Below are 24600 nucleotides of genomic sequence, written 5' to 3'. Positions count from 1 at the left end.
ACACACACACACACATGGCTAACTAAATAAATATGGTGTATATATAATTTTTTGTATTGCTTACAAGTAAGCAGTGTGGCATGTATTTATGTAAGGCAGCCATCCGGGGAAAAGCGTGTTACGAAAAAATTCTCAACTGCGCCCAATTGCAAATTGAATTTGTGTAAACAATAACGAGAGCAACGAAACGTAAAACAAAAGAAAAACAAACAGCAAGTGTTTCAACAAACACGAAATTGTTCGTTGTTGTTGTTGTTGTTGTTGTATTTATTTCAAATGGCGTAATTTGTATAACTTTGCTTTGCTCCGCCGCATGCTGTGCACATTGCGCATACGCCGCGTGCACATTTGTCATCATTTTTCAAGACTCTTGGCTGACTAAGCGTCATAATTTCGTTAAAGCCGTTAAAACCAAATCATTTGCTTATCGATTTTTAATTAATTATCAGCGACAACAACAAATGCGCAAGGCCGCGCAGTCAAAAGCTCACATCGTAAATAAATAAACAATAAACAAAACAAAGTCAACTTTTGTCTTGAGACGGCGACGGCGGCTTCTTTTTTGTTTTATTGCTGTTCGAGTATAAAATTTATGCGCTTTTTTGATTTTGACACGCGTGCAATTTGTTTAAAAAAAAGTTTTTATTGTTCAGTGCGGTTTTTTTTTTACTTGCTGCACTTTCCTTTTGAACCCTTTACTTACTCACAGCACTGACGTCAGCGCTGGCGTCGGCGTCGGCGTTTGCCTTTCAATTAGTTCCACTGTCAGCTCTTGCCCCACTCAGCAGTCAGTCAATTGCTTTGATTGACGCACTGTATACTGAAGACGCTGCAGCCAACAAGTGGATCAGCATTAAATTCAATTTTGATTTCTTGTTTTGACTGCCCAAAAACCAAAAAAATGCAAACAAATAAAACAAACACATTGCGCCTGCTATTTGTGTTGAGAGCAAGTCTAAGCTGCTTGCTCAAGTTGAAGCTGCTAAGTCTTTTGGCATTCGTTGTCAATTAGAAACTATGCGCCATTGACTTGAACTGCTAACTAAGCATAAAAATTTAATTACTTGAATGTAAAATTTATTTCCTGAGTTTCGCAATAATGCAGCAAATACAGCTTTTAATTTAAGCTTATTAAGCTGCTAAGTGAATAAATAGCAAGAATATTTTATACAGAACAGAAAAGAATAGAATTTCAAATAAAATCTTTATAAATTCAACTGCAAGTCAATTGTTTTTAAAAACAATATATAAGCTAACTAATTAATAATAACTTGTGCTCTTACTTATTGTTAGTTGCTTTAATTAAAATTATAAGCAGTAGCTCGCATAAATTTAAGCGTTTCAATTGATTATTTTTAACTAAACTGATTTGCCTAAATGTTTTATACTGAAATCGAAAATAATAAAAGCAGCTGCACAAATTTAGCCTAAACAATTGTTTAATAAGCGCTTGTAAATCAATTGTTAGCAACAATTCTTTGCTGCATACAACACAACAATTTTTAAATAATTAATAGCAGCTTGCAATTAAATTGATTGCCATAAAATGTTGACAACGCTGCGAAAGTAGCAAAGTTATTTTATTTTTTTTAAATTCCAATTTATATAGAAATGTATTTTAGTTTTCCTTAAATTTGTATAATGTTAGCGATGTGGCAACTTAACCTATATATATAATTTGCTCACAACTTTGAGGCAGCTAACTTAAATTTAATTATCATTTTAAGAAGATCATGAAGTTGACATATGAAAATATCAGGCAGCGCTGCAGCTAAGTATCGGGGCAGCTAAGCAAATTATAGTGTATATATTTAAGCTATATATTTTATTATACTATTATATAGTGTGGGAAGCGTTAATAGACTAGGATATATTGTTAGGGAGAAACGAAGTGGTTTTGATTTAATGTTTATTAAAAAGTGAGGTATATAAATTAAATACTCTTCTGCTGGTGGATGCGACTACCCAAGGTAGAACCAGTGGCGAAGGCCTGCGGCTATCTTTGTGCCAATGGACGAGTCTCGATGGAGCTCCCAATGGGTGTTACTGAAGCCCGCATGTGTGATCTCCAGTCGTATTGTTAGTGTTGCTTGTTTATTGAATGTGTCACGATCTGCAACTAACTAAATTAACTTAGACTAACTAACATTACACTCAGTCCACGCTCAAGCTTCTTTTTTTTCTTCTCTTCTTTCTACCAACTTTAGAGTAGAAGTGTTGATACTCTATCATGAGTAGCACCCACGAACTGCATTGCTGGAGTTAGATAATGCAATAGACGGTTAACTAACTTATATATATGATATGTATATATGTATATTTCATATATATGATTGCTTTATCGCTGATCAACAATAACACTTTAGTGGGGAACAGTAATAGACTGGGATATATAGCTAGACGAAAGGTCTTGGGGTGGCGCCTCTTAAGTCGCCTTTGACCCGCGTAACGAGTGAGCCGCTGTGCTAGTAAATTGGCCAATCTGTAGTACTAGCAATCAGCAATCTAGGGAACCTGTAGGTCTCTTTCTATGTCCCAAATTCTCATGTACTCATGGGGCATTGCACATTTTCCTCAGAGTTTCCACTCGTTTCTTATTTAAGTTTGTCTACGCCGCAACATCATTTTTAGATCGTGTTTATTTTTATTGCTATTATTATTATATTTGCAGTTTGGGCTTAGAATTACTTTGTTTAGGATGTGCACTTTGTTGTCTAGTGAAAATTTATTCCTTTTAGCAGCCACAACATGAAAATATCAATGCAACTAAAGTAGCTTTGATGCTGCTAAAAAGTAAATAAAGTAAAGTGAAAAGAAATCAGCATAAAGCGCAGCTTTTGACACAGTTGTGCCCATTGTTTGCTTATTGTTGTTGTTATATGTGTTGGGTGTGGGGTAAGTTGGGGGGTGTGGGGGGTTGTTGCGTTGTATTGTAAGCGCGTTTGTTGATTGTGAATCACGCGCTGTGCGCTTTGCATGTTTCGCATTATAATTAACGCCTTAAGGTAGAACTTGCAAACTGGCAGATACTTCCGGTTATGCGTATATGTGTGTGCTGCTGTTGACTTATGTGTGTTGTTGTTGTTGTTGCCGATGCGATTTAAATATTGAAATGATTTACTTGAAGCCAGAGTCAGCAGAGCAGACAGCAGAGTCCAGAGCAGACATAACTCATCAGTCAGCGTCAGTTAAGGGAAGTGGGTGGGGCTTGCTGGGTGGCTGTGTGGGGTGTGTCAAACATGTACGAACATGCAGATTGCAGCTGGGACATGTTGTCAAACTCATTTCGGTTACAGCTACAGCCAATTTCCTTATTTGCGCAAACTGTTTCAATGACCGGAAAATTACATATTATTATTTATGCTGACAGAGACAGCAAGAGCGAGAGTGAGAGAGCTAGACAGGCTGAATAGAATTTGTTGCTGCTGCCCCAAAAAGTATGCTATGCTGTGTGGCAGCTGTGGCAGCCAACAATTAATACACTTGCATTTTATTATTGCTACAGCGTTATGAATACAATTAACATTATCCGTAGCTAAATACGTGGAAATTAAAAGCAATAAAATCAGAAAGTCACGTGCGTAATGTTACAGCAGCAGCAACAGCAACAGCAGCAGCAGCAGCAACAGCAATTAAAATAATGTCATGAATTACCTAGACGACATGACAGAGACAGCGCGCATGTGTGTGTGCAAGCGAGACAGCAACACAAGAGACAACACGTAGCGCAAAAAAAGTTTTTTTTGTTCAGTTCATGAAACGCAGCAGTTGTTGCGGCTCTGTTGCAAGTCAGTTGGGGGAGGTTGCGCTTAATGGCGCCTGAATATCACTCAAACTCATCATTAGAATGTGTAGCAAATTGCTTAAAGCGCGCCACACGCTGCTGAGGGCTGAAACTTAATTGAATGCCAAGCCAAAATGCATTTATCATCGAAACTAGCAGCGGACTAAGCTTGGGGCTTGCTTATAATAAAATCCAACCAATGTGCAACATTTTATGCTGACGCAGCAATAAAACTTTTGGGCTGTAGAGCTTAACGAATTGCCAACGCTCTATGGCGAAATTGAAAAAACTAAAAAATATAATAAAATAGCACGAAACTTAAATCCAGTCAGCTATTTATAGACTTTAGTTTAACGACGCAACCTTTTCAGTGGGTGGTGCGGGTGGTTTGTTGGTGTGGCTGGCAACATTTGAGTTATGACATTTTGCATGCGAGTTGACATTTAAAGCTGTGCAAATTGTTCGAGCGTCAAATTGGCGCTGCCATTTGAACCGCGACAACAGTCGGCGCCCCATCCCCCCCTTCGCTGCTGTGTAAACATTTTGTTGAGATTTTTCGGCGTTGCCTACTTTTGTGCGCATCGTTTACTTTTCAATAGCCCGTTGCCGTCGCCGCCGCCGCCTCCGCTCGCTGCTCGCTGCTCGCGTCGATTTTAACGCACAATTTGCAGCAGCAGGCGCCGCCGCATAAAAACTTTTCCACAATACAATTGAGTTCAGCCATTGCCAGCCAGCCAGCCAGGCAGCTACTCCAATTGCTTACCTCAAAGGCAAGTAAACTTTGCAGCCTCTGGCCGTGTTCTCAGTTCTCAGTACATGCAACAAAGCAAGTAGCAAGTAGCAAGTTCTCCTATGCTCATTTGGCTGCCGTCTGGGCGCAAACTTCTTCTTCTTCTTCTTCTTCAAGGCGAACTTGCAACCGCGCGCGCTGAAACTTTTTGCCCCAAACAGACGCTCAAACCAATGTCGTCTAACTTTTGTCACGCCCTGCAAAGGCGAAGGCGCAGGCCATGGCTATTGATTTATTAATAGGCTCAGGCTCAGGCTCAGGCTCCTTACATGAGCTGCAGGCTATTGACTGACACTCTGTGAGCTCAACTTAAAGACTTAATGCAAGTTTTAGTTACTTTACAAATTCTAAGCTATTTATTTATTTAATGTCAACCATAAACAGTCGATGATAAAAGAAAATTATGACAAAAAATATTTAAAAGTATTGAAAAATGTAATTTAATTATTATTCGTTATAAACCAGCGCTAAAACTCTTTTAATGAGCTTTGTTAATTTGTATGTTATGCTAAAATTTCATTTATCAATTCTAACTTTTTTTTATGCATTGACTCAAATTCAATTGCAAATTTAAATTCGTTTCTACTGCAAAATAATTTTACATAATTTTTAAAGATTTGCATTAATTATATAAACTACATAATATGTATCTAAATTCAATTGAGCTGCACTGCAATTAATTTTTTCTAAGAGTTTAAGCTAATTTCAAAACGAATTTGAATTCATTTGAATTGTACAAATGTTTTTGATAGAATCAAAAATTGCACAATCATAAATTTTATTAATACTATGCGCTGCTTTTCAAACTGAAGCAATTAATTTACATTTTGAAATAATTCAGTACAATACATTGCCTTAATTTAAATTTTAGTTGCAGTGCAATTTGCAATTTATTTATATTTAAATATAATTAATTTATATATAATTCATTTAAATATAAATCGCACAGCAACTAATTTGCAACTAAGACCTTGAGCTAAGTTTACAACGAATTTAATTCATTTATTTTAATCAAATAATTTTTTTTATTTACTTTGCATTAATTAAAATTGAAAATGCACTATAACTAATTTTTACTAATGACATAAACAGATTTCCAAGCTGCAGTAATTCATTTGCATTTAAAAATTACTTAAGTTTATTAAAGTAAAGTTTTAATTCATTTAAATCAAATGCAAACAAACTGCGCTGCGACTTATTTATTTTCAAGTTATTTTTTTTTCTATAATAATATTTGACTTTATGCATATTGCAACAAATTGAAACTGAATAAATTTTTATGCATGTTGTGAAACTATTTAAACGCGTTTTTTTTAACAACAATTTGCGTTTATTTACATTGAAGCAATGATGAAATGAATTCAATTTGAATGCCAAAATTGCAAATGAAGTGAGTTATAAAATTCCAACTTTGCAACAATTGCTACAAACTTTAAAGTTGCAACAATTTGAGCTGTACGCACATTTATTGCGCGTAATGTATTTTTAGCTTTTATTTAGAAATCAGCTGCCCCATGCCGCTGATTCATCTGGACTGCAAATGATTCATCTGTGGGATTGGGCGCTGTCTGTTCAGTGTTCATCAGTTCGCTGGCGATCCCGATCGGGAACGAGTCTATTTAGCGTCTTCTGTTTTTCATTTGCAGCCGTCTATGGTTTATTATTTACTTCAGGTGTAAGCCCTTTTCGCAGTAAATCATTCGACGTGCCCGAACTATTCATAATTCTTATGGCGAGTGCTGCTTATGTGTGTGTTTGGTTTCTTTTGAAAAAATTGCATGAGTTATTTTGCGTCTGTTGCTTCAGCTCTATTGTTGGCTTATAATAACAAACAGCAACAGCAGCAGCAGCAGCAACAATAGCAACAACAATTTAGCAGCAGCTGCGTCTTTTATTGCTCGAAGAAGAACGCAACAAATTTTTTTGATTGGACTATGAAATTTTTTGTTTTTGGCTAACATTTTATGGCAATTGATGGAAGTGGTCGCTGTGACGTTCGGCAATGTATGTGTGTGAGTGTGTGTATGTGTGTGTGAGGGCATAGGTATTTCTGCTGCTGCTGTTGTTGGTTCACTTGCGCAAAGTTGAAATAAACAATAACAAATTGCGCTTGATTTGCTTTATGTTGTTTACACTTTATACACCGAACGCGAACGCGCTCGCTATCGCTCTCTCTTTCTCTCTTTGTATGTGTGTGTGTGTGTGCTTCGGTTAATTAATTTTTGGAAAGCCAAGCAAAATAAATAAAAGCTCCCCAAACAAATTTTAAACGCGGTAAATAAAATTGCCCCAAAAGCGTATCCGAGAAAATGTTTTCAAGCAGAAAATTGTCCAAATGAAATGAACTGAAAAATTTAAATGCGAATTCAGCAAATGGCATTCATTGTATGATTGATGTTTATCCACAGTAAATTATGAAAAAAATTCATTTCCATTAGCTCAAGAGTTTTTGCCTTTATCCGAAAAAAAGAAAAAAAACAAAATTAATTGCTAGCGGAATAAACAAACATATGTTGCTATTTTTATTTACACGTATAAACTAAAAAAGTAAAAATATTGTTTATTTCAATTAATTAAAAAGCATTGCATTAATGCTTAATATAAAATAAATAATAAAAGTAAATTCTTAATATAGGAAAAATTATAAAAATAAAAAGATATGCATTTATATTTAATAGAAAAAAATTAATAAAATTAAAAAAATGCATTAATACTTAATATAAAAAATAATAACATTAAAATAAGTTTTAAGTCTTAGAAAAATAAATTTTAAAAATGTATAAACAATATTTGCAAATATAAAAAAAATAATAAAAATAAAGGAAAATTTTATGTCTTATTGTTAGAAAAATAAATTTTCAAAATTTTGTTTATAACAATACTTGCTAAACTGCTGACGAATTCTGCGAAATATTTTAAACAACTTTAGCATTATATTAATATTATTATAAAAAAAAATTTGGAAATAAGTTGCATTAATACTTAATATAAAAAAAATAAAAATAAAAGAAATTGCATGAATACTTAATAAAAATAAATTCGCATTTCGTATTTTGCTTTGACCAATTTCAATTTCCCAAATAATTTTGCTGAATTCGACAAATGATTCAGAGCCGACTGCTGTCCTAATTAAGAGTTCATCAATTAAACCATCTCCCAGACAACAGACACACAGTCTCGTCTGGACTGCGGGCCCCAACGCTCTCAATTCAGCAAAAATGTGATTCAATGCCCCAAGTTGCAGATTTTCGCTTTTTTTTGTGATGACTCAAAGCGGAGAAAGGTTGCAGCATTGTTAACTGATATGAACTGCATGCAACAACATTAAATAAAGCAACAGCGAGAAAGCTGCAACAGTAATGAATATCAAAAGTTGCAACAACAACCAGCAGCAGCAGCAAAATATTTAAAAATAAATATGTTGGCTATAAGCTCCAGCTAGAGACAGAGTGCGCTCCATATAGATTTCATGATATGCTGGATGCGTAATGAACTCGCGTTGTAACTAAAATAATTTTATTCCACGTTTTGCATACACTTTGTTATCTGGCAAGGGCAAAGTGTAGCAGCAAGTTGTGCAAATGTTAAGTAACAATGCGACAACAACAACAAACTTTAGCAGCAAGACAAGCCAAGTGCTTCTAGCAATGTCTGTCTGACTTTTTGACTGTATGAGCAGCAGGAACTCAGCAACTAGCAGCGCTAGAGCAAACAAATTTCGCATGCAGCTGCTGCTATTGACCATACACAATGTTGTTTTTATATTTGTTTAAATTTCTTAGCCGCTTTGCTGCAAATTAAATAAAACTGTTTGGAAAATCGAAATAAAATAATTTAAGCACAAAAAAAGCGCCGGTAACTGCTTAAAGTGTATGCATAAGTTGGCTGCGCTGAATTTTAAGCCATGTTCTTGTTTTTTTTATTATTTTTTTTATATATTTCATCAAATTTCTCAAGCGCTTCGCTGCAAATTAAAAAAAAACTGTTTTGAAAAGCGTTTTACAAGCAAAATATTTGAACCAAACACTTTTGCTGTTCTTAAACAACGTTTAGCATATGCGGTTGTCAAAGTGTATGCATAAGTTGGGCTGCGCTGTTTTTAAATGCGTGTTCTTGTTTTTATTATACGTGTTATTTTTGTTGCTTGGTTATTTTAACAGTATTCAAGAGCTGCTGGTGCTGCTGCTGCAGTTATCATGAGGCCACGCGCACATATTTTTGCTGCCACGCCCCTTTGCCGCCCCCAGCGCAGCAACTTATAGCATATGCTGCTAAGTGTGCCCTGCAGCCAACAATGGACACAAGCGCCAAATGGTTAAAGTGCTGCTATTGTTGTTGTTGCTGTTGTTGTTGTTATCTTCCGGATGTGTCGCTGTGTGCATATAAATCGCATTTAATTTATTGTAAATCGGATTAAATTACCAAATGTTGCACGCACACGTTTGCCAACTCCAACGCTCCGCTCCACATGCCCCAGCGCTTCCATTTATAGCTACAGCTGCTTGGGCTGTCTGTTTGTCTGTCTGACTGTCTGGCTAGCTAATCAGCAGCAGTGAGTGGCATGTTGCACGCTGCACGTTGCAAGTTGCACGTTGCACGTCCTCCACCCTTGCCACGCTTTGGCCAAAAGCAGCTTATTAACTTCAAATAGACAGAAGGGAATATCAACTTCGCCTTGTTAGCCCAAAAGCAAAATGTAAAATGAGCTGCCAACTATTTTGATGAACGTAGCAAGAGCAAACAAAAAATAGTTAAAGCTTTGACAGCAAAGCGCATTGTAAATTTATAAAAAACAATAACAATTTATTAAAGCTTACATTTCATTTCAAAGTCACTAAGCTAAAGCTGCTACAAGTTTAATTTATGTCTGTCAATCACTGCTTGACTAGTTTCTATTTTCTTGCAAATTATTTGCTTTAAATTTGCATTCAAAAAAAATATAAATATATACATATGTTACTTACAGATTTAATACATATTTTTTTTTAATTTAAAAACGTTAAAGTTTATAAAACTACAGTTAATATAAATTAATTGATATCTGCATATAAAATTTAATACATTTTTTTTTACATTTAAAATTTTAATCATTGAAAGCCACAAATTAAATTCAGTTCAATAGATTGAATATATAATAATTTAATAAAAGCTTACTAGCATGCTATTATTATTTATATATAATTTTTGTTTGCAAACATTTTATTACTTCATTAATTGTTTTGCTTACACATTTTTTACATGGAATGGAATTTAAATAATTGTTAATAAGTTTCGCTGCCTCAACTACAAACTGTTGGCAAAAAAATTAAATTTAAAAGCTAAACTTTATTAAAAAGAAATTCAAGCTGCGTTAAAAATAAGCTACAAATTAAATATAGCAATAGAATTAAGCTTTAAATTCGCTGCTTTCCCCTCTCTCTCTCTCTCACTCTATACAAATCTATTAAGCTTATTTATTTAAACTGCCAAAGCTTTTGCTTTGCCGCATTCAAAGTTAATACAAAGTAAGTTTTCTATGCTGTGCGTGCAACATTTGCTTTGCCACTTAAAGTTGCAATTAAGCAGTAGTGACCAGCATTTAACTTGGCGCACTCAATTAAGAGGTGCCATAATAGGCTCCCCAGCACCCCCTCCCGCTCTCACTCACTCGCTTATCTGTTAATGCGCATTTCCACGGCTCATAAATGTGCAGCGGCAGCAGCAGCAGCAGCAGCAGCAGCAGAATAAAATGGCCCCAAAGCAGGGCAATCAGCACCCGCTGTGAGCGCGAGGCAAGCTGGAAAATGCAAATGAAAAACTTGAAAGCGAAAACTTTAAGTAACATTCAAGTAGCAACAGTTGTTGCAACTGCCACTGGTCGCTGCGTGTGGCTAAAGCCTTTTGAAGTGCGTCCGGGGTTCAATTAAGCTCTCAACGGCAAGCAGCTGGCAACTGGCAACTGCCAATGCCAAAACAGCAGCTACAATTGGCATTAAGCGTATTTGGCTGCCTTTCAACTGCTTTTCATTTCTTTTACTCACTTCTACTCACATTAATTCTGTTCTTCTCTGTTTTTTTTTTTCTAGCCTGCGATTGCCATTCGGTTGGCTCATCTGGCAAAATCTGCGACAGTGTCAGCGGTCAATGTCCTTGCAAGGACGGCGTCACCGGCCTCAACTGCAACAAATGCCAGCGCGGCTATCTACAGAGTCGCTCCATCGAGGCGCCCTGCATCAGTAAGTCACAGCAATTAACCAGAAAATATATATACTATATGCATATAGCAGTAGCGCTGACTGAGTTGCAATTAATATTTATAAATTTTAAAGCGCGTGCTGCATTTTTTGCACATTTATTTTGTATTTTATTGTTTTATTTTATTGAAATTTAAACAGGCCTTCAGCTTTAGATATTTATATTTTTTAATATTAAGCAATTGTTATCAAAATGTACAAATAATATTTATTTAAAGTTACAACTGCGCTAACAAAGTTAAAGCGCTGCTTAGTTAACAGTTTGTACTAAAGTTTGATTGCTTTTCTATATATTTTCAACAAATCTAGCGCGTTTCATATTTTATCAAGCATTTGCTTGTTGTTTTAACTTATTTAAAATGAAAGCTAATTTAACAGGCATTCAGCTGCAGCTTTTAGATCGCTTTCGGTTTGTATGATTAGTTTATGTTTTTTTCATTTCTTAATCTATATGCTGTTTAGCAATTGTTATCAAAATGTACAAATAATATTTAATTAAATTCAAAACTGCGCTAACAAAGTTAAAGCGCTGCTCAGTTTAAAAGTTTGAACTAAAGTTTGTAGCTACTGCTGCTTGATTAGCGTTTGAAATTGAAAGTAATTTTTTTATTTAGTCGAGCAGCTTGTTTAGCTTATATTATAGCTGTTAAATTGCGATTAGAATTACTAATCAATTTAATTAATTTTGAAAAATAATCGTATTGACTATATAATTCGCTTACAAAAAATCAAAAAAAAATTCTATAATTACCACAAATTTGTAAAAATAATCAAATATAATTTTTTTTAGCAAAGCTAAAGCAACTGAAAATGGCTTAAGATTGAAATTAAATTAAATTTATACAAAGAGCAATGTTTTTTTATATATAGGAGATACTTTGGCTGCTTTTCAGTTGTTGCATAAATCGTGCGCCTTAAAAAATATATGAGATAATTTAATATAAATCGAACTTACATTAGTAGCAGCTACTAGTAACTAGTGATTGGCACGACTAATTAAATGAGTTACTTTGACAGTTAGTCGAATGTTTATAAATGTTTAAAAAATATATATAGACAAAAAGATATTAGGTAGAGTAGCATAGAACATAGAAACCAACAACAGCTTAGCTCAGTTTTAATTTCGAACTAACGCATGTGCTGACTACTGGTAGCTAGATAGAAGAAGCCAGCAGTAAGTCGAATGTTTAATAAATTTAGCAATTAATATACATATATATATACATATTTGTATAGCTTTGCTTTTATTTATTGAATCTTCTGCCTACGAGACTAACAATAAGTGTAAATTATTTACATGTCTCGAAAAATTATAACGGAAATCAAGCATAGGAGTAAAAAAAACGACCAACTCTTTATAATGCTTAAAATTAAAACTATGCGCAAAAACAAAAAAAAAACGTACATCTACCGAAACCGACCAAATGCAGCCAAAAAACCATAAAAATATAAAAAAATACACCAAAAATTCATTAGACGCTGTTTGGATTTTTTTCTAATAAAGCGCTTCAAATATTGACAAATCTGTTAAGGAAAACACTAAATTGGAAGCGTTTTGATAAATCTTATACTATAATCTATAGCTAACAGTCATGTGATCACAAATTATAGCTGGGTTGGATGCTTGATATGTTATAGGCGGGTTCAGCTGGAATCTCTAGTCAAATCCCTTGCCAGACGATTTGGCTGGGCTGAAAGTTTTTGCGTTTTGCTTGTCTATTTCAACTTTTAATGCCAAGCTGCTTGGCAGCTTTATTTGCTTTGCATACAAAGCAATGAGCTAACGCTTAGACTGGCTACCAGTGGCTAGCGCTTAGACTAGTTAGCTGCATATTTATAACTCGACTGACTTATTTACTAATTTGACATATTTTTTTGTTATGTGCAGAGCAAGCGACACGCATGATCAACATGCTGGACACACAGAATACAGAGCCGGAGCCAAATGAGGCGCCAGCTGGAGCTGCTGCTGGTGGCGCTGGCCGAGGCGGAGGAGGCGCCGCCCAAACTCAATATTATCGCACTGAGGGCGGCAGGGGTAAGTAAGTGCTCATTTATTTAGATTCTCAACTACAAACGCTTGTAAACGCTTGTGCTGTTTGTCTTGTTTGTAGTTATTATTGTTGTTGTTGTTGCATGCCACAAGTTATTGCCACACGCGTTGCTGCTGCAACTCGCTTTGTAATCCTTTCAAATGGTTAAGAAAACACAAATCCGCTAAAGTGCAGTTGGGGGGGCGACGACTCAAAGTGCTGGCTGGCTGTGTGGCATGTTGCATGTGTATTGGTGGCAGTTGCAACAATGTGCGGCAGCACTTAACAGTTAGCGCAAATGTTTGCACGCAACTTTTTAGTTACTTCGAAGCTGCAGCTCGAGCTTAAATGGAAATGTGTGGCAAGCTGAATTTGTGGCATAAATCATACTACACCCCCCCAACAGCCACGCCCATGGATGTGCGCGTTTTAAAAGCAGCGCAAACTTTGGTGTAACAAAAGCAACTGCAGAAATTTTAAAGTGAAATGCGAAAAGTTTCTTTATTTAATTTGTTCATGAATGGACACTGGACTCCCCTCCAAGTTGCAACAAACAGTGGCAAGTTGCCGACACTAATTGCAATACAACTATTTGCCCAAGCAAAAGCGTTTTGCGTTTTGCTTTTGCTTTTTTAAGTCAATTTGTTGCTAATGCACGAGGCAAGCGAATTAAGCAGCAGCCAATGAATTTGCTTTTGTTGCTAATTTTCAGTTGCAAATCAGTTGAATGGCCAAGAAAGTTGATTAAATATGCACTAAGTGCACAGAGTTTATATTAATGGCAAGATACTGTTTGGCTGAACTGTACTTTTCGATATCTCGCTGGACTGCAGATAATACAAAATCAATGCGCTTTGACTTCAATTGAATAAAAACAAAACGAATGCAAAGATTTTTTTATCAGCCATAGAAATCTCCACTCCACTCCACAAATTCCAAAACATGGAATTTTATGCATTTAAATAAATATAATTCAGCTTTAATTTAATTATAAAACGAATGCGAATATTTTTTATTATTAGCCAAAGAAAAACTCTAAGAACTTTAGTCAGACTTTACAAATTCCAAAATGTATAATTCTAAATTTGTTTGTGGTCCTTTTATAAGGATATGTAATATCGGGGAAAAATTAAATTTCTATTGAGTTTTATTTTAAGCGAAAAATATAAAAATCATTAATAATTATTATTTTTGAGAATTCTTTTTTTTTTATTAAAAATAATGATTATGGTCTTAGTTTTTTTGAAATTACTCAAATATAATTATTATATTTGATCTATATCTATATATTAAAAATTGGAAAATAATCATTACCGTGTAATTTTTATAACTTATAATCATTACGGTTTTAATACATTTAAATAAAAATAATTAAGCTTTAAATTAATTTGCAAACAACTGCAGCTTTAACTTTTTAGACTTTACTGAGCTAAAAGTTTTAAAACAAGTAGCGCACATTTTATAGTTTGGAATATTTAGTTTGCTTGGTAAGTTTTGATTTCTTTACGATTTTAATATATATAAATCAAGTTGATATTACTCAGCAATACGCATTGCTGCTGCTTGAAAAATCTTAATTTATTTACAAATATTGTGCTGAATACTTTTTAATAGCTCTTTATGCAATTGTTAACATTCGTGTGCTGCAAACTAATTTTTATATATTTTAAAAACATTTTTTGTTGTTTAATTGAATATTCGAAAAGCTTTTGGGCAAATATCTTTATCACAATTGAAACGTTCTCAAACTGAAAATTGAAAGCTGCGGCTTTTTGCAGTTTTATAAAAGTAAAAGCAAAAATCCAAACCAATTTTTGAATTTTGCATACTAAATTCAATTTTACGCTACTGACTTTGAATAAACAATGAACAATGAACAACAATGAAAATAAATAAAACAAAGCATGTTGAAATAATAGAGGATAAGATTAATTGCTTATATGCAATTATAAGTGAACAATGAAAGTCTCAGCTTTGTCAATATTTTGTTGAGTGCATAAAAATTAGTTCAATATTCTTGGCTCAAACTCATCTACTTCTGCTGCTGCTGCTGTCCGAACGAACAAAAAAGTTTAGACAAGTTGCAAAAACTATTAGCAAAGAGCATAAAATATTAGAGCACTCCAAGCAATGTAAACGCATTGAGAGCTCTGATAACATTGAAGGCACAAAAAGGCAGCAGTCAATGCTTTTGTTGCTCCCCTCCCCTCTCCGCTCCGCTCCATATGCAAAGAGTGCCTGTGTGGCTTGTGTGGCAAGTTGGAAAGCATATGCAACTATCAAAGGCAAAGGCAAAGGCAAAGGCAACTCTCATAACTAAATACAAGTAAATATATGTACATAAGTAAAATGCACATTGAGCGAGCAAGCAGAAGAGCGAGCAAAGCTGTCATCATCAAATGCAAATCAGTTTGGCAACCAATCCCCACCCCCAGCCACACGCTTTGCAGTTTGCAGTCAGTTAAATTTATTTGTCAATGGCAAAGAAAAGCGCAAAACTTAGAGCAGCAGCTTCAAGTTAAACTTCAACTTAAAGTTTGCACGTTTGTAACCAAGCAGCGCACTAGACAAATGAACGGACACACACACACACACACACATACGCTAACGAAAAACTTGGTCCTTTGGCTGTCACTGCTTAAGGACATTGTAGGCGTGGTCATAGACAGAGCGAGAGCGACAGCTCGACATGAATATTAATTATGAATATATAATTTGATAATCTTATTAAATTAATTTCAAATTCTGTTGAGTTTGAGTTAATTTAAAGTTTACTGCTTGGCACACACACACACACACACACAGACAGAGCCATAACCTTTGGCACACCCTTAACGTGTGTGAGTGTGTGTGAGTGAGTGGAGAACGAGCCTAAGCTCCATGCAAAATTTAATGACATGCCATTAACAAGTTCGCTTACAAGCCAAATACGTGATTAGTTGCCAACACACACACACACAAATACACACACACGTGTGCAGTTTGAGAAAACTGTTAACACGCTTTTTATTGTCATAAATTTTCATTTAACATAGCGCGTAATGTTTTTATGCGCCGCTTATTAAATTTAAAACAAAGCAAAGCGAGCACAAATCTTTGAAATTACAAATTTAATGCATATTTTATTTGCATTTATTTAATGCGAAATATGTAAAAGCAAATAATTACAAAAATATATTAAATTAAATTTTTAAAATTTGATAAGCTTATAGATTGGGAGTATTAAAAAGTAAAGCAAATTGTTAAGTAAATTTTTTTAAATCTCATAAAAAATTCAACATAAAGATTAGCTTGAGACTACATTATTGTAATATAGAATTAATTCTAAGTTACAATTAAAAATAAATAAATGCATATTAAGTAAATGCTTTATTTTTGTAAAGAAAATTAATAAACAATATAAGTTTATTTTGATAAAATAACATAGTAATAACTTATAGAATAATTTATAGCATTTATAAGCTTTTCAACACTGCTAAATATTATTTTAAAGTATCAACAGCGTTTATTTCTTAACATTTTTTTGAAATTATTTTCAATTCGTTTTTGAGCTCTGCTTTATAACTCAACAAGCAAAGGCGCTAAAACTTGATATAGTCAAGCAAATTGCAGCTATTTTAAATAGTTTTGTTGCATAAATTTCGTAAATTTAAACAGCTTAACACAAAAATTCTTAATACTTCATTTAAGTATAGTCATTAAAACTGCTGTTTATGCTACTAAATTGACAATTTATGCCATATTAAATATTATTAGAATTTATTTAAGCAGCCATGCATTTATTTTTAAACTCAAATATTCTATGTTTATTTATTGTTATCTTTTAGTTGCTGCTCTTGGTGGGTGTGTCTAGTGCTCTTTATACTTAAATAGCTGCGATAAATATCGCTAGGCCACTTAATATAGGAAGCAAAACTTTCTCGCTCTATGTCTATCTCTTTCTATTCGCTGGCATATGGCAATTGAAAGTGAATCACTTTATTGATTAGTAGAAAGTGCAGCCATAAATAAATAAACGAAATGTAGGCAATATGCACACCCCACACACCTCCCCCCAGCTGCTCGTTTGTTTAATACAAAAGTTAATGCGTTGCGGATCGTTTCAATTGTGTCACGTTTGGCTTTGTTTATGTGTCTGTGTGTGCGTGTGTGTGTGTGACATTGGCAGCAACAATGCAAAATTTGCAACTAAAATCAACAAACAATTTGCATTGCGAAAACACAAATATCAACAACAAAATGCACGACTAAATTTAGTTTACATAAAGCAGCGCGTTCAATGCCAGCTAAAGAGGCGGGCGGGGTGTGGCTGGGGCTGGGGGGTAGCCAATGTATTAATGTAATGCCGATCGTGTTCTTTATGTTGTTGCAACTGTTGCATCTGCTGTTGCTGCTAATTGGCATTGGCCATAAAGACATAAATTTTGCAATTAAATTGTAAACACACAGACACAGACACAGACAAAAGGGCTGCCTATGCATGTGTGCGTTGCTTTTAGTTTAATACAATAAATGTTTGCTATGTCTGCTGCTAGTTGTAAACTTATTTACAACACTCACTAATTCGTCTTTTCCTCCGCTTCTAGAATGCGCAAAATGCAAAATCAGCACCAAAAGATTAAACCTCAACAAATACTGCAAAAGAGATTACGGTAAGTAGTTGGCGCTCCAACACTTGCAACTGCTCCAGCTCATGCCTCAACCTTTTTCTCGCATAGCAATAATGGCCAAAGTAGTTGGTCGCGATACGAGCAGCGAGGCGGCCAGCAACGAGCGTCGTCGCGCAATGGCTACGGACGCGCTGGACTACGAGATGGATCAACAGCAGGCGGATCAGGAGTACGAGTATCGAGCGGGCGCAGCAACTGGCAGCAGCAGCAGCAGTTCCGACTATCCCAACGACAGCGAAACGGCGCGCTTCGATCTGCGCATCCAGGCGGTGTTCAAGCGCAGTCCAAGTCCAGGCAGCGTGCATGGAATGCCGAATACAATGCTGAAACGCGGTCCTATGACCTGGATCATACCGCTTAAGGATCTGGAGTGTCGCTGTCCCAGAATCAAAGTTAACAAGTAACTAGCCAACAACTTTAACTTGGCTAAACTTTTGCTTATGCGGTTTGCTTTTTCTTGCAGATCGTATTTGATTTTGGGTCGTGACTTGGAAGCGCCGCCTGGCTATCTGGGCATTGGACCACGTTCCATTGTCATCGAATGGAAGAATGATTGGTATCGACGCATGAAGCGCTTTCAGCGACGAGCACGCACTTGCGCGTAGATGTGCCGTCCCAGCTTTCCCCTCTTATTTTCTCTCCAAATGCGTTTTTTTTCTAGCTCTAAGTTCCAAAATGCAACACGAATTTGCTTAATCATACACTTATATATAGTATGTTTAATTATTTGCATTGAATTGTAATCATAGCTTAGTTTGTTTATGTTTTTGCTCAACTTCAACTCCTATAATTTTTAATATTTTTTTTTTTTTACTAACAGCAGCATTTGATTTTAATAATTTAGCATTTTAAGTCCTAATTAGCGGTATTTAATTTATTTAATTAACTTAAACTTTTATTGTTAATCTCGACTATCAGTGAACGAAAGTATATATCTCTACTATATAAGCATATGCATCAATGTATGTAATCTATATAATTTTGTATTATAAATATAATTACTCCCGCTCCTTACACTTGCAGCAGCAAATTTACAAACATACTAGTTCATAATCAACATACAGTCTCTCCAATTTGCAATTTAGACTATAAAAACTATGATACGATATGAGTAGGCCAGCAATTTATGCAATCAACTTGAAATAATATACACATTTTGTATGTAGCAAGCACAACAACGAGAATCAAATCTGAAATCAAACATAAATAAATAGATATTGTACAGTGCAAACCTAAGCGACCGTTTGTTTTGTATTCAAATTTAAATTTAAAATTTAGCGCGCTGTTTATGTTAAGTGCGCTAGCAGAAACTAAACTGTTGTATAGCAGCTGCGCATTTACATATGTTATTTGCAGTGCAGAACGCTTAACATAGTGATAAGTGCAAGTTAACAGCGCGCGCGATAAGTGTTAGTTAACAGCGTGAGCGATAACGCTGTCCGATATACAGCTGTCTGCTGCTAAAGCAACGCTGCCATTAACAGAGAGGTATTTACTCGTTACAGTTACAGCGGCGGCGGGCTTTTTGCCACAAATAAATGCAGTTTCATAAAATCGCAACAAAATTAAACAATTTGAGTTGCAATTCGCACAATTAATGCCACAATGAGCGCTGCGCTGGACGAGACCATTTGCGCATACTTTGTGAACAACTGCAAGGGACAAACAGAGAGCGAAAAGGCGGCACTGGTGCAGTACGAACAAGCGCTAACTGTAATACGTGAAGTGCTGGCCGATACGCAGCTGCGCGAGATCAAACCCAGTCACTGTGCTCCACTTATAGCAGGCGGCGGCTTGACCAAGAAAGATGTATTTGTGCTGGCGCAATTCGAGGGCGATCTGTTCGAGCAGCTGCAGGCGAGCAAGGCTCAAGTGCTGGGCCCGCCCTGCATTGTGGAGTGTGTGCGCAAATGTGAGCCCATACCGCTGGGCAGCAGCGCTGTCTACAGCACAGCCATGAGTGGTCTGCAGATCTCCGCCAGTGGCATTAATTCACAAGAGAAGGATGAGCTGAAGAAGCTCATCAACTGGATGGGCGGACATTATTTTCAAAACTTTGGACGCAACGTCACACATTTGATATCCAATACCATCAAGTCCAACAAATATGAGCATGCTACACTCAATGGCGTGCCGGTCATGCACGTGGACTGGGTGCATCGTGTCTGGGATTGCAGTCGCGCGGACGCCAGCACTTGCGCTGCGGACAAGCAGTTCGATAAGTATCGCTTGCCCACTTTCTTTAACGCTAATATCACTTGCAGTGGCCTGGAGTGTGAGCGCAAGGATGCGATCATGCGGCTGGTGAATGAGAACGGCGGCATTTATCATCGCGCCTTTCGCTCCCAGCTGGTGGACATTGTCATCACCGAGCAGTCCAAGACGGATACGGAAAAGTACAAAGCAGCGTTGCGCTTCAAGAAGGACATACTGCTGCCGGAGTGGATCTTCGATAGTCAGGAGCGCGGCTATGCGCTGCCCACCAAACAGTATCTGGTGCGTCCGCGCAAGCAAGTCTCGACACCCACCAAGCCACAGCACAGGGATGAGAATCAGACGCTGGCGGACACTACACAGTTGACGGATATTTCACGCATTAGCTTCATTTCCGCCGGACGCCGCATGGGCAGCGATCTGAGCACGGTCAATGAAACGCTGTCCAGCAACAGCGGCGGCGGCGGCGGCCAGCTGATCAAGCAGGCCACCAGCCAGGCCAGTCAGCTGTATCAGCAAACGCTGGCGGAGATTTGTCCGCGTCGCGCTAAGCAGGCGGGCGCTTTTCTGGACGGCTGCTGCATCTATCTGAGCGGCTTTCGCGCTGCGGAGCGTGCCAAGCTCAACCAGGTGCTGAATACAGGCGGCGCTATACGTTTCGATGAGCCACGCGAGGGTCTGACCCACATCATAGTGGGACAGCTGGCGGCGGAGGAGTACAATCAATGGCAGTGCGAGGGTTTGCTGGGCAGCGTGCAGCTGGTGCGTCTGGACTGGCTGCTGGAGTGCCTGAATGCAGGACGCATTGTCAGCGAGCTGCCACATCGCTGGTCCATGCCACATGCAGCAGGCGCAGCGCCGGATGCAGCCTCACCCGCCAGCAAGCGCACACTGCGCTCCATGAATCACAGCTTCAAGCAGCCGCTGGCGCCCAGGAAGCAGCTGTTTCAGCAGCAGCAGCCGGAGGAGCAGTGCACACTCGCGCCGGAACCAGAGCCCGAACCGGAGCTGCTCACACACTACTCACAGCCGCAGGAGCCGGCAACGCCGCTGCCCATGGCCAGCTCCACGCAGCTTATAAAGCCTCCAGCTGAAGCTGCAGCTGCAACAGCCTCTGGGACTTTGGCCGCCTTGGCATATCCGGATCTCAGCGCCAGCACGCTGTCCATAGACTTTGACAAGCTGGACTATCTAACGGGCACTTCCGTTTATGTGCACGAGGCGAGCTTCAGCAGCGAGCTGTACGATCAGCTCATCAGCGAATGCAAAGCGGCTCAAGCGCTGCTGGTGCCACCAAGCTATGCCGATCCGGTGGACTATGCCATAGCCAGCTTTGAGCAGCTGCTGGATCCCGCGACGCTGCCGCTGCAGGCGCGCCATGTCGTCACCGAACTCTATTTGGAGAGCTGCATGAAGCAGAACAAGCTGCTGCTGCCGCCGGAGTACTATCATCTGCCTGTGCCGTATAATGCGCGGCGTCGTCCGCTGCAGGGCTTGACTATAGTGGTGTCCATCTATGCCGGGCTGGAGCGCGATTTTGTCAATACGCTGGCGGAGCTGCTGGGCGCGCAGCTGAACAAAGTGTTTGTCAAGCGGGAGCGTCCATTGCTCGTCTGCTCTAATCCAGAGGGTTCCAAGTATGAGGGCGCGCTCAAGTGGAACTTTCCTGTTGTGACAGCGCATTGGCTGCTGGAGTGCGCCGAGCGTGGCGAGAAGCTGCCCTTTGTGGGTCATTTGGTGGGCAGCAGCGCCAGCGATTTTCCACAGTCGCCGGCGCAGCGTCAGAGCAGCAGACAGCGCGAGTCGGAGACGCCGCAGCCAACGCCCACGCCGGCGCCAGCAGCAGAGCCAGAACCAGTTGCTGCACCGGAGCTAACGCCGCTGCGTAATCCACGCGTTGCAGAGCTGGTCACAGGACAGCCCAAGAGCAAACGTCGCAGCTCATCCGGCTCTGGCTCAAGCACGCCGGATTCGCCGCATACGCCCGTGCAGCAGCGCTACAATTTGAACTCGCCGCTGGCCGCAGGCGGCGCTTGCAACTTTGAGTTTCTGGAGCAAGTGGCGCAGCGGCTGGACACGAGCGCCGCCAGAAATTGCGTTAGGCAGATTATTCACGAAATGCGCGAGCATCAGACGCCGGAGCTGGAGCGCTTCAGACGTCAGGCCTGCACGCCGGTGAATCGACGCTCGGGCGCGCGTGCCGCTCCAGGCATACCCAACTTTTGCCTTACTCCTGAGTTCCAGCAGCGCATGGCGGATGACTTTGAGCGTCGCTGGCGTCTGCCCAAGCAGCAGATCAAACCGGATACGCCATTGGCTGTCATCAGGCAGCGCGTCATGCGCATTACCTGCGAGACGCTGGGCATAGACTACGAAGAGCAGGAGCAGCAGGAACTGCCGGAGCAGAAACAGTCGGAGGAGGAGGAGCAGGCGACACAGCGTCGCAGCAAGCGCAGCAAGCCGGAGCCAGCATTGGGCAGACTTATCTTTGAGACGGAAACGCAACCGGAGCTGGCAGCGCCCGCTTCACCGCTCGTGCTGGCTACACAAAGTCCGCGCCGCAGCAGCGCAGCTGGCGCAGCACAGGCGCCCGATGAGCTGGCCAGCACCATTAATTTCGACAAAATAAGCTTCGAGGAGACAACAGCAGGCGGCGGCGTAACAGCTGCTGCTGCTGAGGCTGCCAGCTCCAGCGACAATTCGCTGGAGCTCAAACAGATTACGGATTATTTGAAGAGCCGCGAATCGCGACGCAGCAGCTTGAAGCGCGACCACGACGGTCAGGCCAAGACGGAGCTGCAGTATGTGCAACCATTTGAAAGCGAAGGCTTCGCCTTGGCCGCCAGCGAGGATGTCGTTGGCTGGCGTGATCCCGCCGAGGCGCGTCGTCAGTCCAGCAACAGCGGCGGCTCGCCCCGCATGCGCTATCCGGGCACACCCTGCTTCAGCATCTCCAGCAGCGAGGATGAGCCCAAGCGGCTGCAGCTGATCGAGCGCATCAACGCGCTGGGCGGCAAGGTGTGCCAGCAACTGGGCAACTATGATGCCAGCTGCACGCATCTGCTCTGCGAGCGTCCCAATCGCGGCGAGAAGATGCTCGGCTGCATTGCCGCCGGCAAGTGGGTGCTCAACATTGAGTACATCGAGGCTTGTCATGCGCGTGGCGCGTTTCTGGACGAGAGCTTCTATGAGTGGGGCAATCCGCAGGCACTCAATTTGCCCACGCTGTCGACGGAGGAGCAGCAAATTGCCGCTGCTGCGCATCGTTGGCGCCTGGACTTGAGCGCTAGTGGCGGCGGCGCCTTCAGCTCCCAACGCGTCATTCTAAGCCTGCAGGAGCGCAGCCTGGCAGCCATTGGCAATGTGCTGCAAGCTGGCGGTGCCACCATCCTGCAAGTGCATTCACCCTATAGCGCCGATGCTGACGCCAGCAGCGCCACGCATTGCTATGTGGATGTCAAGAAGTCGCCGCTGAATCCCAAGGACTTTGCCTATCTGCAGAAGCTGGGCGTGCGCATCATGTCGCAGATGTGCATCAATAGTCTGCTAATGTCCGGACGCGATGCCAATCTGGACAAATACGTGCTGCGGCAATAATCCAGCCCCAGCGCCATGTCATTCATTCAATCATCCAACATTCATCTTTTTGTTTTTTCTTTGTTTGGTTATTCGACTCAAGTCTGAAATTATACATAATAATAATTTTTTTTTATGTCTACTAGCCTGTAAGCAATTATATATCTTTCATTTTGTAATTAATTGATGTTACATGTGTAATATATGAAATGAATAAACAATTACAATTTACATCAAAAGCAGCAGCCAAACGGTTGTTGCAGTGTCTAAGCCGTTTTTGTTTGAATTGCGCGCGCTGCACTTAGCCAAGACAATAACCAAAAATACGTGATAAGCGAAAGTATGCTATAGTTTCTATTCGCAGTCAGGCAACATTTTTCTCTGTTGCCCCAGAATGCTATGCAATGATTTTTAGCCATTGCGGTTCATAGTCATGTAGCTCCTGGACGGTAGGCAATGATTTTTACAATGGTTAACTCTCGTGACGTCACGTGTTAAATTCTGCACGCACAATGCAACCACTGTGGTGCCCAAATACCAGGCGCACAGCAATCAGCAGCTGCTCGCCGTCATGCAAAGCGACTTGGATAACGAACGTGACGCCCCAGCAAGTTCGTTGTCCAAGTCATGTGTGCTGAACGAGTCAAGTTCGTTGCCTAAGTCATTCTTTGTTTACATACGTCAGCACAAAAGTATGCAACGATTTGCAGCTGCTTAACACATGCAATACCCAAGCGAAAATTGCCCATATCTCCGCAGGATCAGGACGCATTTCCAAAATCTTCGGTTTGCGACACTCACAGGACAAAACCCTATCGGATCTGCACCAAAAAAAAAATATAACTTAGAAAATTTTCAGTCTCAGGGCGAGCGAGCCCAAGTGTCCAAAAACACAAAATGCTCATTTTCTCCGCAACTACAAGGACGATTCAGATGTCCTTTGGACAGTTGATAGCCCTCTTAAAAATTAAACGTTGTGCATCAATTTCGTCCTGATCCTATCAAGGATTCGGGAGATATAGCCTATTTTCTGTATTCGAAAAATGCTGATTTTCTCCGCTCCTGTAAGGACTTTCGTCCTTTGAGTGGCATATTCTGAATGCTCTTAAGGAGCACTACTTGTACACCAAAGGACATGCTTGTAGTCCTTGCAGTTTCCGAGAAAAAGGACATTTGGTGTTTTTGGGCCACATTTTGTAAATTTTTTCAAAAAATTTTTTTGTGAAATTTGGATTAATCTGGTATGCAGTTCGATATATTTGCTGCCCAGGAGCATGAAAATGCAAGTCCTTTTGGGATT

The 24600-nt window shown here is 39.5% G+C and overlaps 2 protein-coding genes across 3 annotated transcripts in view; both read left to right on the top strand.

The window, feature by feature from the left end:
• The window catches only part of LOC108605558 (netrin-A), a 49857-nt gene extending 31577 nt beyond the window's left edge, over nucleotides 1–18280 (top strand). Inside the window, exons 3-7 of one of the 2 annotated variants that reach the window (XM_017995322.1) lie at nucleotides 10640–10789; nucleotides 12696–12845; nucleotides 17427–17492; nucleotides 17559–17910; nucleotides 17974–18280. In XM_017995322.1, the coding sequence (XP_017850811.1) occupies nucleotides 10640–10789; nucleotides 12696–12845; nucleotides 17427–17492; nucleotides 17559–17910; nucleotides 17974–18115 (860 nt within the window). In that variant the 3' untranslated portion in view covers nucleotides 18116–18280. Of the gene's footprint in view, nucleotides 1–10639; nucleotides 10790–12695; nucleotides 12850–17426; nucleotides 17493–17558; nucleotides 17911–17973 lie in introns of both variants that reach the window. The other variant, XM_017995323.2, reaches the window with a different exon arrangement.
• Nucleotides 18281–19115: 835 nt separating this feature from the next.
• LOC108607194 (DNA topoisomerase 2-binding protein 1-B) lies at nucleotides 19116–23429 on the top strand. Its single transcript, XM_017997855.1, has one exon. It carries the CDS (start codon nucleotides 19116–19118, stop codon nucleotides 23319–23321), a length of 4206 nt encoding a protein of 1401 aa, XP_017853344.1. The 3' UTR covers nucleotides 23322–23429.
• Nucleotides 23430–24600: the final 1171 nt, after the last annotated feature.

This window comes from Drosophila busckii, chromosome X (assembly GCF_011750605.1).
Source record: "Drosophila busckii strain San Diego stock center, stock number 13000-0081.31 chromosome X, ASM1175060v1, whole genome shotgun sequence".
In the NCBI taxonomy this organism is placed as follows: Eukaryota; Metazoa; Arthropoda; class Insecta; order Diptera; family Drosophilidae; genus Drosophila; species Drosophila busckii.
This window is presented reverse-complemented; position numbering and strand designations above follow the sequence as displayed.

What these genes read in the sequence shown, in the direction of transcription:
- LOC108607194 (XM_017997855.1), top strand. Translation starts at nt 19,116, where the DNA reads ATGAGCGCTGCGCTGGACGAGACCATTTGCGCATACTTTGTGAACAAC.